The sequence below is a fragment of the Protobothrops mucrosquamatus genome, unplaced genomic scaffold (genome assembly GCF_001527695.2).
Source record: "Protobothrops mucrosquamatus isolate PMUCROS unplaced genomic scaffold, P.Mucros_1.0 scaffold3390, whole genome shotgun sequence".
In the NCBI taxonomy this organism is placed as follows: Eukaryota; Metazoa; Chordata; class Lepidosauria; order Squamata; family Viperidae; genus Protobothrops; species Protobothrops mucrosquamatus.
Window position 1 is genome coordinate 130,276 of NW_015389372.1, and position 16,696 is coordinate 146,971.

Consider the following 16,696-nt stretch of genomic DNA (forward strand, 5'->3'; position numbering starts at 1 on the left):
CCATCCAAGCCTCAAAATTAATTTCTGTAAAACAGCAAATGTTTGTTCTTTTTCTCAGATTATGAGTATGCATGCAAGGCTGCTTTGGTTTTGCCTTTAATAAATACTATGGCTCAAACTTCATAAAAGCAAAAGTTGAGGAGGGAAAAAAGTAGTAGCCACCCTCTTCTGTTGCTTATACACTTTATCTCTAGAGAGCAGAGTGGTGTATTATTTATTTGCTCTTTTTCAAGCCTCTACTACAGGGCATAACAAGCGACAGACATTTCTATTTAGTGTTTAACATTTGATATTTTAGCTTTATTTTTTTTAAACAAATTTTATTTAAGTTTTATATTAAGATAATTTATCTATATTAATAGAATATTTTAATCCATTTTCATTTATAGGATAGAACAGAAGTAAAACAAAATAAGGCATAATTAACTTAAATACATACTTACATATCAGCTATAATAAAACCATTATGAATATCTTTCAACTGTCAGAATAATTTTTTTTAGTGCTAAGCAATACCCCCCCTTTACATCTCTGCATATATCATACATAGTTCAACCCTAAAATTTTGTACTGACAGGTTTATGTGCTTATAAATCATGAGTATTAGATTCCATTTTGGAAACTGATAATATGAATCCTGGATTTATTATTTAACTACAATGCAAATCATTAAGACCTAATCATTAAGATTACACATAGCAAGTTAGTTCTTCTGGTTACATTTCATGGCTTCTTTGTGGATTTCTGCAAAGAAAGAACATTGCAGAATGCCACTTAAAAGATAGTTGGAAGCTGCCAATGTTAGTTTCAAGGAAATCCTATTTCCTTAAACAATATGAAGTTATTTAAGTAGAGGAATCTAGCCTGATAGCCAAGCAAAGTATAAACAATAAGAAAAGTTGCACAGTTTTAATTTATATGGTTAACAAATCAGGTGTGAAAAATATGGAGGACCACCACCAATTTAATAATTACTGGATTTTTGCAATCAATCAATCTGGATTTTGATTGGTTTGTAGGGCAGAACATGCAATAAACTTCAAATTATGGTGTTACAACTTTAGCAAATATGCTATAACACAAGGGTAATATTTCTGGCCTTCAATTCCAAGACAAATTGATGAGTGGTTACTTCAGTGGCCTGTTCTCTGGATTTAGGATATCGTAAAATAATCTCATAGAAGAACATGAGAAATGTAAAGAGTTCATCAGCAGAATTATTAGTCGCAGAAATGCATAATACATGATCTATTTCTTTAGTATGGAAGCTATGACAGATGGATGTAAGATTTAATCAAAAATCTTGAAGAGGGATATTTGAAGTTGTAGTAAAAATTTGAAACTATTAATTTATAGCTGTGTTTTATAAAATAATAACCTATATTAAAACTCTGTGGTTTCTGTTTCTATTTCTACTCTTTATGGCTATATTGGGGAATGCAAGTGTAGCTTAATATTTCAGAATATTTCAGAATGTCAGAGTTATCTTAGCAGAAAATCTTACCCTAAAAAATTCCTTTGTTGAGCCAGAATCTAAAGTCCCATAAGCAATTTCTGTTTGTTTAGATAAATCCTCAGCACTTTCAATGGGAGACACCATTCTTTCCACCGTCAGGAAGGCAGCTAAATTAGCCGTGTAGGATGATATTATGATCAGTGTAAAGAACCACCACACACCTCCAACAATGCGCCCAGACAGGGATCTAATAATGTATGAAATAGATTTTTTAAATTGGAATGAATATCCTGAAAGGAATGCAAGTTATCAGATTTATGTATATGCTGCACTGGGTAACTTGGAGAACATTTTATTCATGCTATTTGGGAAAGGAGAGGTATATGTTGCTATGCATGCTAATGACATAGGAAAGTAATAATATTTTACTTAGATGAGGTGTGTCACTAAATTCAGGACTTCTGTATTGAATTAATGTACTATTGGATCTTCATAGGTCCAAGAATCCTGCAAAAGAAAGCTGCTTAAATCATGTTATTGCAATATTTTTCTTAAAAATATTTTCATGATAACACAAATGAATACATTTACAGTAAAATCAGACAAGATCAATGAAATATATTGAAATCAAAACAGAATATTTCAATAGGTTGAAACTATTATGCACAATGCAGGAATTTCTCTTGCAATGGATTCAATGGATATTGGTTGATAAATTAATTAAACTATAATGATATCTGCAGTTGTCATAGGGTTTTCACTGAGTTTCTTTAAAAATATTTCAGCATTTAACATAATGGAGGTAATATATTATGGAATAATATGTATCATTATAATGAAAATGTTTATGAATTTAGAGGTTTAATGTCACTGCATATGACTTTTGCCCAATCACTGCATGCTATTCATATTTGTATGAAAAACTCAAAATCAGAATCTGACAATAAGATTTTAAAAATATTTGAATGTAACAATAGCTTTGTATTATGGATCTTTATTTTTAATGTATTCTATGTAACGAAACAACAAAAATAAAATAAAATAAACTCTGAGAGCAATAGCTTATTTAGTCTCTCTCTTTTTTCCTTCTTTTCAATGCTGTCTGATTCTCTGCCTGGACAAGTCCAGTTTTCTTGGTCCTTCAGAAGTAGTTGCCATTACCTCCTTCCTAGGGCTAAAAGAAAGCAACTAGCCAAATTTCACTCAGCTGGCTTTGTGCCTGAGGCAGAACTAGAACTCACCGTTTACCATTTTAACCTTATTCACTACACCAAACGTCCTCTCAATATCTATATGGACTATCCAATTTCAGTTTCAATATTTGCCAAAACTTTCTTATGCACAAGGGCAAAAAGTGAAGCAATACAACCTTCCTACCTTGAGAAAGAATTTCTATCCAGTGATTAACTGTAATCTCTATATTTCCTATATCCTTATATAGGTGGCATTAAGGACAGCCTCCTTAATATCATTTATTCTGAATGTGCTAAAGCATTATCAATATGAAGTCCACACTTTAAGTGAAGTTCATCATAGTTATTATTTCAAGGTGATATGTAAAAAAATCCAAAAATTCAGCAATAACATACGCAGAAGCATGTTTTCATCCAAAATGAATTATCTAACTTATATGCATATACATACTATATAATACATACTGTTTCTAAAATTATTTAAAGTATAAATTATAACTTTATATGAATTATAACTTTATATAAATTAGGAGGTCATTATAACTGTTCAACTAAGAATTTCCCCATACTTTATGGAGGAAAAAAGCATTGTGCATGGCAAAGGAAATTTAGATGATACAGAAATGGATGAGAAGAAGTATTGGAACTACAGCAAATCTAAATGCTAGATTCTAGTCAGTGATTCTAATAAAACATAAGGTCATTTATCTAAGTGACCCAGACTCTACAGAACTTCTACAGAATTCAATTATATTTTCAAGGGTAATAAAAACATTTTTACAAATTTTCATTCCTACATATATTTTACCAAACTTCCATTTTTCCTTAATCTCAGATCATAAAATCTGAATTGAATATATAATTTTCACTGTATCCACTGTAAAAAACAATCCACAATTCTTCAAAAAGCCCATTCATGGAAAGATCTTATAATGGAAAGGAGGTTTATGTATTCCAATGATATTATTAATTATACTATTAGGAATATATATTCCCAGAAATGTAACTCATGACAGGCATAGATAAGGAATTAAATTAAATACACTCCACTGGAGAAGGAAATCACTCAAACCACTTCAGGATTGTGCCAAGAAAGTGAAATGGATATATATAGTCAAGATAATGTTAACATGATATTGGAGGAAGATCTCTCCCATCCAAAAGATAATGATCTTTCAGGTAAGAGAGAGGTTACATATGAGTAGCTTTAGTGTTTATGATACATCTTGATTAAAGCCAAAAAGACATTTAAATGCTGATGATACTAGAAGCAAAAGAAAAAAAATGCTGCAAAAATATGGAATGTCAAAACCATGAAGTCCTTGAGAGTAAAGCAGCATACAGGTTTAAAAACAAATAAATATATAAAATGGAATGAAGCAAAATTGATGTTATTAGAGCAAGAATTCAAGAGTTAACATTAACATTCTCAGAATTTTCTAAGTGAAATAGACCCAGGTGGCTCATTTTATATCAAAAGAATAGATATTCTAATGCAGTGATGGCGAACCTTTTAGAGATCGAGTGCCCAAACTGCAACCCAAAACCCACTTATGCATCGTCGGGTGCCGGGTGGGTGTGGCGTGGCTGCGGTGGCAATGGCAGACTGGGTGGGACTAAAAAGTTCAATCAATCAATTCCAACTTTGCAAGATCTTTTTTTTCTCCGCGAGAAGTTGAAATTGTCTGATTGATTGAACCTTTCTTTTTTTTTGCACACAACGGCGGAGGCCTAAAGCAAAAAGGTTTTATAAAACCCAGCTGAAGGCTGAGGACTGGGGCGACGGTGCGCGTGCCCACAGAGAGGGCTCTGAGTGCCGCCTCTGGCACCCGTGCCATAGGTTCGCCACCATTGTTCTAATGTAAACAAGAAATGGAATAGTTGCCCTTATGAACAAATAGGTATCAATATCAGTGCTGAGATATAATTCTAAAACATGACACAAGTCACCGAATTACAGAACTCCAAGTCTATATTCAAAGCACACACATATAAAAACTCCTCCCAACTGGAATGCGTTGGGAATGATTGGAATATTTTGCTTCGGTGTATGAAATGAAACAAAACAGACAACCAGAGTTCTGTCAACTTCTGCCAAGTAAATCTTTCTAATATTTTAAAAGACAATTTATATGTGGACTTCATGTACTGTATAATACCAAAATCCAGTTCTCTATATACTCTGCAAACAAAGATAAAGAAGGTCTATTCAGTCAACAGAAGCAATACCAAATGCTGCTTGCTACTAAATTATGAATTCCTTACAAAATTTCAGATTAAATTAAATCAAATAAGCAAACTAATAAGATTTAAAATATATGAACAATGTAGTATTCCATATATTTAAGTGATAGAGGTTTAGATTTAATGGATTATATTTGATAAACACAGTAGCTGAAAAACTCTGAACTGAAAATGGTGCCATAATTAAAGGTGAAGCAAACAAAAATATCCCAAAGTGTAAAAATAAAAAGTCAAAATGACTGCTGTTAACATTGGAAAATAGTAGAAGACTGATAGAAAGCAAAGGGCAACAGAGAAAATTTGCCCAGGTAAATACTGACCACTAGTGTGTGCAGAATGATGTAAGAATGGCCAATAATGAAACATGATTTGAGAAATCACAATGCAAAGCCTGTCCCTTTGTTACTTGCCATACAACAGTGCACTCAGGTACACAAGGACCAGAGGTTGCTCTGTGACATCACAACATTCTTTGCACCTTTTCGATGAAATCTTGCTTGTTGCATATCCATGTCACACACCTTTCCAAAGAAGACCAAAGAAGTACAAGAAATTGCATCTAAATATGCAATGCAAAAAAACTGAAGATAATATCTGAATGAACAGGAGCCTTCTTAATGCAAAAATGGGCATGATAAAAGACACACAGTAGGCAAAGATCTGTTGGAAAAAGAAAACATAAATAATATATGGGTATAGGGAAGAATTGTATAAAATGGATTCCTAATGATTAAATGTATGAAAATTTGATCAGTGAACTAGAGATAGATATTCTGAAAAGTGAAATTAAATGGGGTAGCAGCTGCAGGAATTGATTAAATATCAGCAAACAGTTCAAAATTTTACAAGATGATGCAGTTAAAGTGCTACTTACAATTTTTAATCAGGTAAGAATAACACAGCAGTGGCCAAGGAATTGGAAAAGATAAAGTTATATTCCAGTATAAAAAAGACCTCTCACATGGTAGATAAATAAAATTCAAGAACCCGCAATTCAGTGTTCAACAGAGATGGACAGAAAAGTGCCAGATACACAGATTGCATTCATAAGAGGCCAGCGTCTCCCAGATCATGTTGCTTAACATCTGAAAATTGATGGAAAAGGCAAAAATACATCTTCTTTTGCTTTATTGATTATTATTGATTATATAAAGGTTTTTAATTATGTAAATCATGAATGATTTGTTTTAAGATTTGGAATGAAATCTGGGGCAACCAGATGGTATCATATTGGAAAGAAGTACACAATGGTTATATACTGTATAGTCATTTTTTATTGAACTTTCATACAGAATATATTGTACAAAATGCTGAACTAGAAATTAAAATTGCTGGAAGAAACATCAGCAACCTTTTTGATGCCTGGAAGTGAGGAAGATATAAGAAATATTTTGGTAAAGATGAAAGAAGGCAATGAAAAAGCTGCCCTAGACCCTCTCTGTCAATCACACACACACACACACACACACACACACACACACATTCTGCATTAGAGACTTCCATAATATTTGCCTGGTCAACCTGATCTAACAGATTTGGCATGCTTCAGGCTCCTTCAATTAAACAACCGAAGTGCACTTTCTCTGAAACAATTGCCCTCTAGAATAAAGTTGCCCAAGAGGTTTAAACAGTTCATTTCCTACTGGTGTTCCAAAGGATCTTGAAGAACTGGTATTTTGCCCAGGCTTTTTGCAACTGAATCCATTTTTTCTTTTTCTTTGTTCTCATCTGGTTCTTTGACATCTTTGCTCTTTTTTGCTTTATGTTGCATTTTTCTTTTAATTTTGTTTTACATTTTGTAAGCTGTATATATGTATATGTTTATATATATATATATATATATATATATATATATATGTATGTATGTATGTATGTATGTATGTATGTATGTATGTATGTATGTATGTCTATCCCCCCCAAGATTATGTCAATAGAAAATGCCAACCACATATAAATGGCCAGATAAGAAGTTAAATCAGTTGTAAGATACATATATGAAAACTGGTTCATCAGAATGGTTGAATGATAAAAAATACCTGGTGACTCTGAACTGTAGTTCTGAAAATACTGTTGAGAAAATTTGAATATTTTGCATAGGAAATATATAATATATGGACAATAGTCAGTGGAGAAGATCCTAATGCTTGGAAAAATGGAAAACGATCAATTAAAAAGCCAGTAGAAAGCAAGGTGGCTAGATACTATCTCTGATAACACAAAGATAATCTTAAAAGAACTTGAAGAAGCATTTACTGACAATCCAGAGGAAGTGATGTCTAGCAGAGTAGTATAGTATAGGTAGCAACTAAATAACTAAACCACACTTTGGAAATACTTTCTAGTTAGCAGTACAGTGGCTGGACACCATCAAAGCTGACACCAGCCAGAGCATAGAAAAATTCAAAAAAGCAGTACAAGATCAGAAGAATTGGGCCATAGAATTGCCAAAAGTTGGACATGACTGAATGGATGATCATCATCATCATTTTCCCCCAAATTTATTTAGATTATTCGGACAATTCCTTTGTGTTTTATGTTCCTTGATAGAACTCAGTGCTAAGGTAGCAGGTTCCTATAACCCGAAAGAGGTAGAATATGCAAAAGAGAAATTCTCTTCATTGTATCTGATCTTTTTTCTGAAAGGTAAACATAATAGGTCAGTTATAATAGTGAAACCCTGACAAAAGCCCATCCTAGCAATTCTTAGGGACAGACTTAATTTCAGTTCTGAAATAATGTCTGTACTCAATATGATGTAGCCCCATCAGAATATGATGTGTGCCCCATTAGAATTGTTGAGTTTCAGCCAAAGCATGAAGGAAATGGAAAAGTTGGTAATACTGTGGAAAGAAATAAAACAGACATGAGCATAGTATGGTTCATAAAATAAACATCTATCTGAATTTATGTTTGGAAATCAGTAGGAAACTTCCATGTATGCTGTAATTGGTTCCAAAGACCATTAAGTTACAAAAAAGATTTTTCTTGTTTAAAGCCTAGTGGTTTTGCTGAAAGGAGAAAGGGAATTCATGTGCTAGATGGCACAATAGGTATTTTTGTGATGACAACCATTCTCATTTATCATTAACAACATGCTATCCTTTTTCCCATTACAGCATCTGTGAAATCAGTGCACTTTTTACTGTAAATGGGAATATGCAGCAAAAACACGGTACCCCTCCAAGAAGGCAGGAAATGAGAGAAACCTTATGCATTTTGCAGCCTCTGCATGGTGCATATAAGTCCACCAGATGAAGAACAATGGATGTTAGGAACAAATCAATTGAATTGTCTTCTGCCTACTAAAACTGATCGTTTTAGTAAAGGCTGCAGATGATTTTGGAAAACTTGTCAGCAGCCAGTATTTATTTAAAGTGAATCTATAAGCACCATAAATATCCTTAATGAGACCAAAATGCACAAAGCTGAGACAGGTGTGTAACCAACCTTGGCGAAATATCGCATCCTTGCTGCATAAAGGCACCCAAGGAAAACCAGAGACTATTAAATATCCCAAATTCATTAGTTGATTCGTTACTTTGCGTTTCTCTTCCATCTTCAAACTCCTCAGTGTGCCACTCGTAAGGGCTAAATCTGCTGACCAGGAATAAAACAACACTGACCCCAATGTAGGCAAAAACAATGCACATCCAGATCTCATATGCTAAGGGATCAAGAAAGGAAAACACTCCTGGTTTGGACTTCTGTGGCTTCTTGATCATTATAGATATCCCGAGGCTCATAAAAGGCTTTGAGAAGTCAATCACTTCTTCTCTCACCAGTGTTATAGTTAATGGAGCAATTGCAATATCAGCTTTCTGTAATGGAAGCAAAACAAATAATAAGGTATTTAACAAGGGAATGGCTTCATTGTTTTTGTACCTTGCAAATGAATAATACAATGCCAAGGGAAAAGACAATAACTATTTCAATGCTAGCATCTACTAAGTCAATCTGCCTCAATATTCTTGTTACTGATACATATTCAAGTTTCATCATATAGGAGGACAGTTTTTCATAATCATACTATGAACATTGGTGGAATACAACTTTTACCCCCTACATTTAAGAACTTTTGTAGGAAAAAAATGATGAAATGCATTTGTAATTACCTGTTTTCTAAAATATGTGACCTTGCTTTAATCCAAGTGAATTTCAGTTGCCATATTAACAGGTACTGAACTTATCTTCATTAATTAAACACTTGCAATGGTTAAAATTGGCTCTTACCCCATAAACAAGTTCTCCAACCATTCCATTCCAGATTTTTGTTTCTGCATCCCTGGCCCCATACTTGCCATCCCCAACAATTGTGAGTTTGTACTTGAACCCACAGTGTTTGGCAATTTCTGCAGCTAAGTCCACACAGTAGCCCTCATATCGTTCATTTCCTTCAAGTAATTCAAAATTTTTCTTCATCATGACATATGGGGATTCCTGTACAGAGAAACTTGGCTTTAGCTGATTAATAAAGCTATCAAATTAGTTGCCTAGTTGTTATATACCCTTTGAAGCACAATAAGTAAATAAGAAAAAAAACTTTTTTCATAAATGTTCAGGATTATTTATTTATCAATTACCACAGTAACATTTTTTACAGTTGTATAATGCCTTACAGGTAGAGGGATTTATTTTTAAAAAAACAAATTCATAATTTTTATTAGCATTAGTGGAATCACTATAACAAGAACATTTTAAACACTTTTTTAAAGCTTTCAAAATAATATATCAGAATATTCATGTATATTTCATAATGTTTTATATTTCTCAATTCCCACCAAACCAAAATTGATTATATAGATTTATAATAAACATAGAACTGTCAAAAAAATCTTACCACCACCAAAACAGTTGATAAAATGTTGATGCCTTTAGTATATAATCCAGAACAGTTATGCCTTGAATGAACAACTTCATACAATTGTTAGCTTACTAGGAAAACAATATGGCATTCTTAAATTTCTATAATATTGTAACTGTATATTGATAAAGTCTTAGTTTAGTGGAAAAATGTAAATGGCTGTGGTTAAAAAAATAATAAAAAAACCCTCCTTGAAACTGGTTTCATTCTCATTTTCTGTCTTTGATTTAAATATTTTAAAAGTACATCTATCACAATAATTGCCATTTATGGAAAATAAAAAATAGTGATACATTTCAAAATTCTGAAGAGATTTTGAAGTTATAAACAGTATTTCTTAATTTTTACACATTCATGGGAAAAAAAACCAGATAGTGATTATCTATCTATACCAACATAGATTGAGAATGAATAATAAGATGACAACTTAGAGAATCCATGTCACAAAAAATATGCTTAATTACCAAAATAGTGGTGACAATAATAGTCTTATTTTCTAATCCTGAGGTATCATTGCCAGAGAGACCATCCATGGGATTCACAACCATTCTGTCCACCTCACTCCAATATCCAATCTGAAAATAGTGGTAAATTGTATTCAAATGAACAAATATTTTTTGTATTTTTTGACAAATTACAATCCCACATCATATTCAAGCCTATTGAATATACTCAAGAAGTGGTGATTTCTATATATTTGCTGCAAAAATATTTTGTGTGGTGTTTGAAATAGCAATATAGAGAGTCATCAAAGAATTATGAGAACAATGATAATTTTTGTAGGATTCAATTTACCGCTGAAGGGAGAAAAATGCATTTTACTATACCCAAATTAAAATTTCCATGGCTCTTGAATTTCAGTTAAAGTGTTAATTTATGCACAAAAGTTCATGGGTCATTAATTATACATTGCACTCATTATTTAATATAACCAAGCAAAAGTTAAAGAATTCTGTAGCAAAATACCTTAGTTTCAAAGTAAAATATATATGATTATAGATCATAGTAACTATAGTATGATCTATATTTTTTATTTCAAACATGTAGCATTTTAAAAAGAATCCTAAGGAATTTATAAACATACATTAATGAAATTTCTTGTATCATACACTACATTTTAATATATTTATTTTTCTTGTACTATTTAGAAAGAATGTAATAATAATAATAATAATAATAATAATAATAATAATAATAATAATAATAATAAAAAATCTTTATTGATTAGCCCTTGGGCCATATCAAAGTGCAAAGTTCCAGCAACAAATTATTACTAAAGTTTGATAAAAGCAATTTAAAATGAAAGAATGTAGAAAAGAATGTAGAAATAACTTTCTATTTATCATAGATTTACCTTCCGAGGACCAGTACTTTTCAGCTCCATGACATTTATCGTAAAATTAATTCTCTTTCCATTCTGGTCAAACTTTATATTTCCAGTTAAGCCTTCCACCTGAACCTATATGAAGTAAAAAAAAATGGAAAGCATACTAAAGGACAACAAATAAACATATGAAATTTATTTATTTATTTACTGTGCTCATAGACAAAGAATAGCTATTTTATGTATTGCTAAGAAGTTCTCCCAGAAATAATAGGTATAATAATCCAAGGTTTTCATATGAAGTAAAATGAAGTGCAATTGAAGACTTCCCCAGATAATTGAAAATATCTACATTAGTTCTACCTGTTTCAATGCCCTTTCTATTTCTACACCATGAGACCAAGGCACTGCCGGGTTTGCAAGACAATCACCAGCATTTCCTCTTCTGGAAATTTCAATCCGTTGTTTACGCAGGTTACGGAATGCTTCAGTCATTACTTTAACAGCATCGTAAGTAAGAGCTGATGTGTACTGAAAAGAAGCAAATGTATTTGAAATATATTTAGTGAAACTGAATCAATGGTATTTGTTTATTAAGTAAATAAAGCAAAAAAAATAAATATACTGTAGGTTAAGGAATGCTGATTTGTAATGCTAATTTGTAATGCAAAAAAATAATTTAAATAATATCAACGTCTCTTGGTTGCATTTTTCCCACAATACAATCTAACTTATTTGCATATAAGAATGAGTTGCATTAAAGTGTCTGCATGGCTTCCAACAGCTTCCATTTAAAATACGCTCTCACTACATAGAATATTAATGTTGAGATGTTCAATATACTTTTATATAATCCACCTGACAAAAATTTAAAAAATAAAAATTTCTTTTGAAAAGACAGTTGTCTGTGTAGGAGAAAGCTGAACTCTGCTTAAAATAAAGTGTTATATTTTTTGATTGAAATAGACTTTCTACAATTGTTTGTATGGTATAACAGAGACCTGGTTTAATTATTTAACATCTTTTCACAAAAATAATACATTTATTGAATAAATCCCTTAAATTAAAGCTGACTGTACTTAAAATCACAAAACAGTTGCAATTTCTCTGAAAAACAATTGCAATGAGTAAATAGCCAAAATCAATTGCTCCTCAGGGTGAACCTTTAAACAGATGTTTCTCCATGTAACAAAACTGTAAAAAATGAACAATTCAAAGCAATCTCGATACAGTAGTTATCACATCAGCCTTATTTGTTTTACTGTAGAAAAATGGGCTTGTGTTTTTATCAAAAAAAATGTGTTGGTTCTTGCATTCATTTAAAGTTTCTTTCTTTCTTTCTTTCTTTCTTCTTCTTCTTCTTCTTCTTCTTCTTCTTCTTCTTCATCATCATCATCATCATCATCATCATCATCATCAAAAACCTTTTCTTTACTTGCACAGTTCAGTTCATCCAGTCTCCACTCTCTTTATATACAGAGACAATAGTAGATTTTTTTCTTATCCGAGTCCATCTCAAACTCTCCTATTTCCAGATACAATCCTCAGCACCTCCATTTAGGATTGGGAAATACTTTATATCTTGGAGAGTTGCTGCCAGGCAAGGGGATCAATCTGAGGGTTTCCATTTTCTGTACTACTAACAATGATCTGATTTCTAAATTGTTGTTTAGAAATATCTGCAAAAATCTAGCTATCTCAAAAAAGCAGCAGTTATATACCACTGGAAATATGAATACAGCTCTAAATTATAGAAAGTTAAAAGCTAACAGCAGGATTGTATTATTGCTCTAAAGCAGACTTGTCCAACCTGTGACCCGGGGGACAAATGCAGCCCTGGACAACTAATAATATAGCCCCGCAAGATTAAAGAACTTTGTTATTTATATATATTAACTACATTTTATATATATTTATATGCAGTGGACAACCATGCTCTAGACCTAAAACTCAAATGTGGATGCAATGATACATTATGGAATATGAGGTAATGGCAATAGTATGAAGATTTATCTCACATAATACATTTCATTTAATATGAAGACCCAGCACAAAATAGTCATAGAATTTAGGAGAAACAAGTACAAATCCAGTTTGGCAGTTTAATAAACTTTCAGTTTCAGTCTCATGATCTTTTTGGCTAATATGCCTTGATCTAAGTATTTGGTATGCTGAGCTTTTGGCAGCCTCTCTGGCTGGCAACTTCAGAGATAAAAGGGATCTATTCTGTGGAGCACTTCCTGGCAACTGTGCCTGTAGAAGTGAAAGCTTCTGTGAACTGCTAAGTAGTGCTCTACAGTTCATTACTTAAAATTTGAGAATACAATTCACAAGCAGAAAGTTCTGGGTTCTATTATGAAGAAGATACAAAACGTTCTGTCTACAAAGATGGAGAGTTGTTGCCATTATATGCAATTAGGCCTATTAGGAGAAGATGGGGTCAACCTATCCTCCAAACACCTGAATGCAGGACAAGAAACAATGGATGGAAACTAATCAAGGAGAGAACCAACCTATAATTAAGGAGAAATTTCTTGACAGTTGTAACAATAAATCTGTCCTGTCCTGCTCACACAGGCACACATCACATGGGTTTAAAATCTTTATTGAGGCTTTGCCAGCCCTGAATATTATTTCCCAGGATTCACCCCATGCAGGAACCAGCCCAAAACCCAATTAATCCAAGTCCAGTTCAGAAACACATAGCAAGTCTGTAAAGTCACCTACCAGGTTTGAAGTTAAAAGACAAGTCCATGGTCCGAACACAAAGCACCAAAATCCAAGTCCAAAGTTCAAGAAGCAAAGTCCAGATCCAGTAGCAGAGTCAAGGTTTCAATATATGGCAAGAATCAGATGACCCGGCAAGAACCATGATGGCTGAGCAAGTGCACGGCAAGAAACGGATGAGTTGTCTCCAGCATCACTTTGCTCCATTTGTTGAGCTAAAGAGCTGCTAACCAGTGTAACTCATTAGGAGAGGCAAGACTGCTTCCTCACAAGTAGTTTTGCTGATCTCTGTTGAACTTCCATCCTCTCAGCCCTGCATGCCCTGTGTTGTGTCCTAAGCCTGCAAAAGCAGGCTCGCGATGTTGTAAGAGTCCCAGGCATTTGCAAAAGCTGCCCGGGACCAGACTGAGTGGCGCCGGCCTTGCGCGCATGCGCAAGGCGGGAAAAGACCGCCTTGTGATTGGTTGGAATTGCCCGGGGATCAGAAGGTATAAATAGAGGCCTGCGTGCCTCTGCTCGGGTTGTTCGTACATTGGAAGCAGAGAATAAAGACTTGTTAGAAATGCTTCGTCTCAAGCGCCATTATTCTCCGGACTTAACACTGGCGATGAAGGTGGGATACAGTCTATACAGCTAGGAAAGCTTGAAGACTCACCCAAAGAAGTCCGGAAGAGGAAAACGGCGTGGAAGTCAGCGTTATCCTGCCAGTACGAAATCGCTGGAGGGTGCGTGCGGCTGAAGAAGACCCTGATCCTCGATCATGGCGAAAGTTGGGCGTTTAGCGGAATTCGACGTCTCTCACCCCGAGAGGTGGGAATCTTATGTTGCAAGAGTCGAGACGTACTTCCGCATAAGCCAGATAAGGGAGGAAGGCTTAAAGGCTGCCACGTTGTTGTGCATTTGTGGGCAAGACGCCTTTGAGATCGCCGAGAGCCTAATCGCCCCGGACTCGCTGGAAACGGTGTCATACTCTGATCTGAAGAAAGTTTTAAAGGAACACTTCCAGCCCAAGCAATCTGTCATGGCTTGGAGGCACACATTTCAACAGAGAGATCAGCGAGCTGGGGAATCAGCAAAAGAATTCATTGCGGCCTTGAGAAGAGCAGCTAAACCGTGTGATTTCAAGGACTTAGAGGAAAAACTGTGTGATGGTTTTGTGTGCGGACTGAGGAACACAGACTTACAGCAGAGGCTGTTCTCCAGGGAAGATGTCTCTTTCCAAGATGCTCTGCGAGAGGTTTCAGCAGAAGAAGCTGCAGGTGGGGCAGTCAAGAACATGCGGCCTAAGCGAAGCGCTCCAGAGACCGCCACTATCCACAAGGAAGACGTGCGAGAGGATTCGGAAGAAGATCCTGAAGAAGAGGTGGACAAGCTTTACCAAGCAGCTGGGAGGAGGTCCAAAGATCATCAGGACAAGGGCCCAGCTGAGCTTCGTTGCCTCGGATGTGGTGGACGCCACAAGCGAGCGGAATGTCGGTTCCGTTCTGCCATTTGCCGTGCGTGCGGAAAGAAAGGCCACATCGCTGCAGTCTGCCTGGGTCGACAGAAGGTACAACTGAAGGAAGAATTGAATCTGAAAGGTACCAGGGTGCCCAGTCAAAACAGGGTGGGGTTCTGTGCAACACGCCGGAACATTTTAAGAATAGGCACACACAAACCCCTTAAAAAGAAACTATCTCTTAAAGTGAAATTGCAGGGAGTTCCATTGTCGATGGAACTTGACATGGTGTCTGCCCTATCCATAATTTCCCTCAACACATTTCACAAAATCTGCAGCAGCAGTGGCCAGCGAGTTTCGTTAAGGCCCTCTAATGTAATCCTTACGGATTTCCAAAATTCTCAAGTGTGCGTTAAGGGGGAGGCCACCCTTAAGGTACAGTACAAGAATTTTGCAGGCCCCCTAGACGTGTTGGTTGTGGGGGGTGAGCGAACGAGTCTCATTGGACTCGATTGGTTTGAGGCCTTGGGAATTCAAGTAACAGGGCTACATAAATTGCAAACAAAGACCCTTGCAGACGTATACAAGGAGTTTGCAGATGTGTTCAGTTCTGAACTAGGGTCCTACACAGGACCTCCAATTTCACTAAAGCTAGATCCAATGGTACAGCCCATCAGGGTTAAACCTAGGAGAGTACCATTTGCTCTTAAGAGTAAGATTGACGCTGAACTGGACAAGTTGTTCCAGCAAGGCATTCTAGAGCCTGTAGATTCCAGCCCGTGGGAAACCCCCATTGTAACGCCTTTAAAGGCAAACGGGGACATCTGGATTTGTGCTGACTACAAGTGCACACTAAACAAGGCCCTACAGCAACATGCTTATCCTGTGCCTGTAGTGAGCCACATTCTGGCTTCTCTCAAGGAGGGAAATTTTTTTGCTAAGCTTGATTTGGCTCAAGCATATCAACAGCTGCCTGTTGATGATGCAGCAGCTGAGGCCCAAACTATTGTCACCCATCGTGGAGCTTTCAAGGTGAAGAGGTTACAGTTTGGGGTGAATGTCGCTCCTGGCATTTTTCAGAGTGTAATGGAAAACACCCTGAGGGGTATTCCTGGCGTGTGTCCTTATTTTGATGACGTTCTCATCGCAGGTGACTCTTCACAAATGCTGGCTGAGAGGTTAAGGGATGTTTTGCTTCGTTTCCGAAGAGCAGGTCCTAAATTAAAACAGGACAAATGTAAGATTGGTGTGCATTCCACTGACTTCCTGGGATTCAGGATAGATGCTCAGGGTATCCACCCGTCTGATGCTAAGCTCAAAGCTATTCAGAAGGCTCCAAGCCCCAAGTCTAAGGGCGAATTGCAAGCCTTTTTGGGTTTACTGAACTTTTATCATGCTTTTCTACCTCATAAAGCTGCTATTGCAGAACCTTTGCACAGACTTCTTGACAAAA

The 16,696-nt window shown here is 35.3% G+C and overlaps 1 protein-coding gene across 1 annotated transcript in view; it reads right to left on the bottom strand.

The window, feature by feature from the left end:
* LOC107297577 (glutamate receptor 2-like) overlaps window positions 1-16,696 on the bottom strand; it is a gene marked incomplete at its 5' end in the record, with an annotated part of 39,454 nt that overhangs the window by 4,949 nt on the left and 17,809 nt on the right. Inside the window, 6 exons of the mRNA XM_015826938.1 lie at window positions 1,505-1,703; window positions 8,341-8,711; window positions 9,124-9,330; window positions 10,219-10,329; window positions 11,109-11,213; window positions 11,442-11,609. Coding sequence (XP_015682424.1) covers window positions 1,505-1,703; window positions 8,341-8,711; window positions 9,124-9,330; window positions 10,219-10,329; window positions 11,109-11,213; window positions 11,442-11,609 — 1,161 coding nt within the window. The remainder of the gene's footprint in view (window positions 1-1,504; window positions 1,704-8,340; window positions 8,712-9,123; window positions 9,331-10,218; window positions 10,330-11,108; window positions 11,214-11,441; window positions 11,610-16,696) is intronic.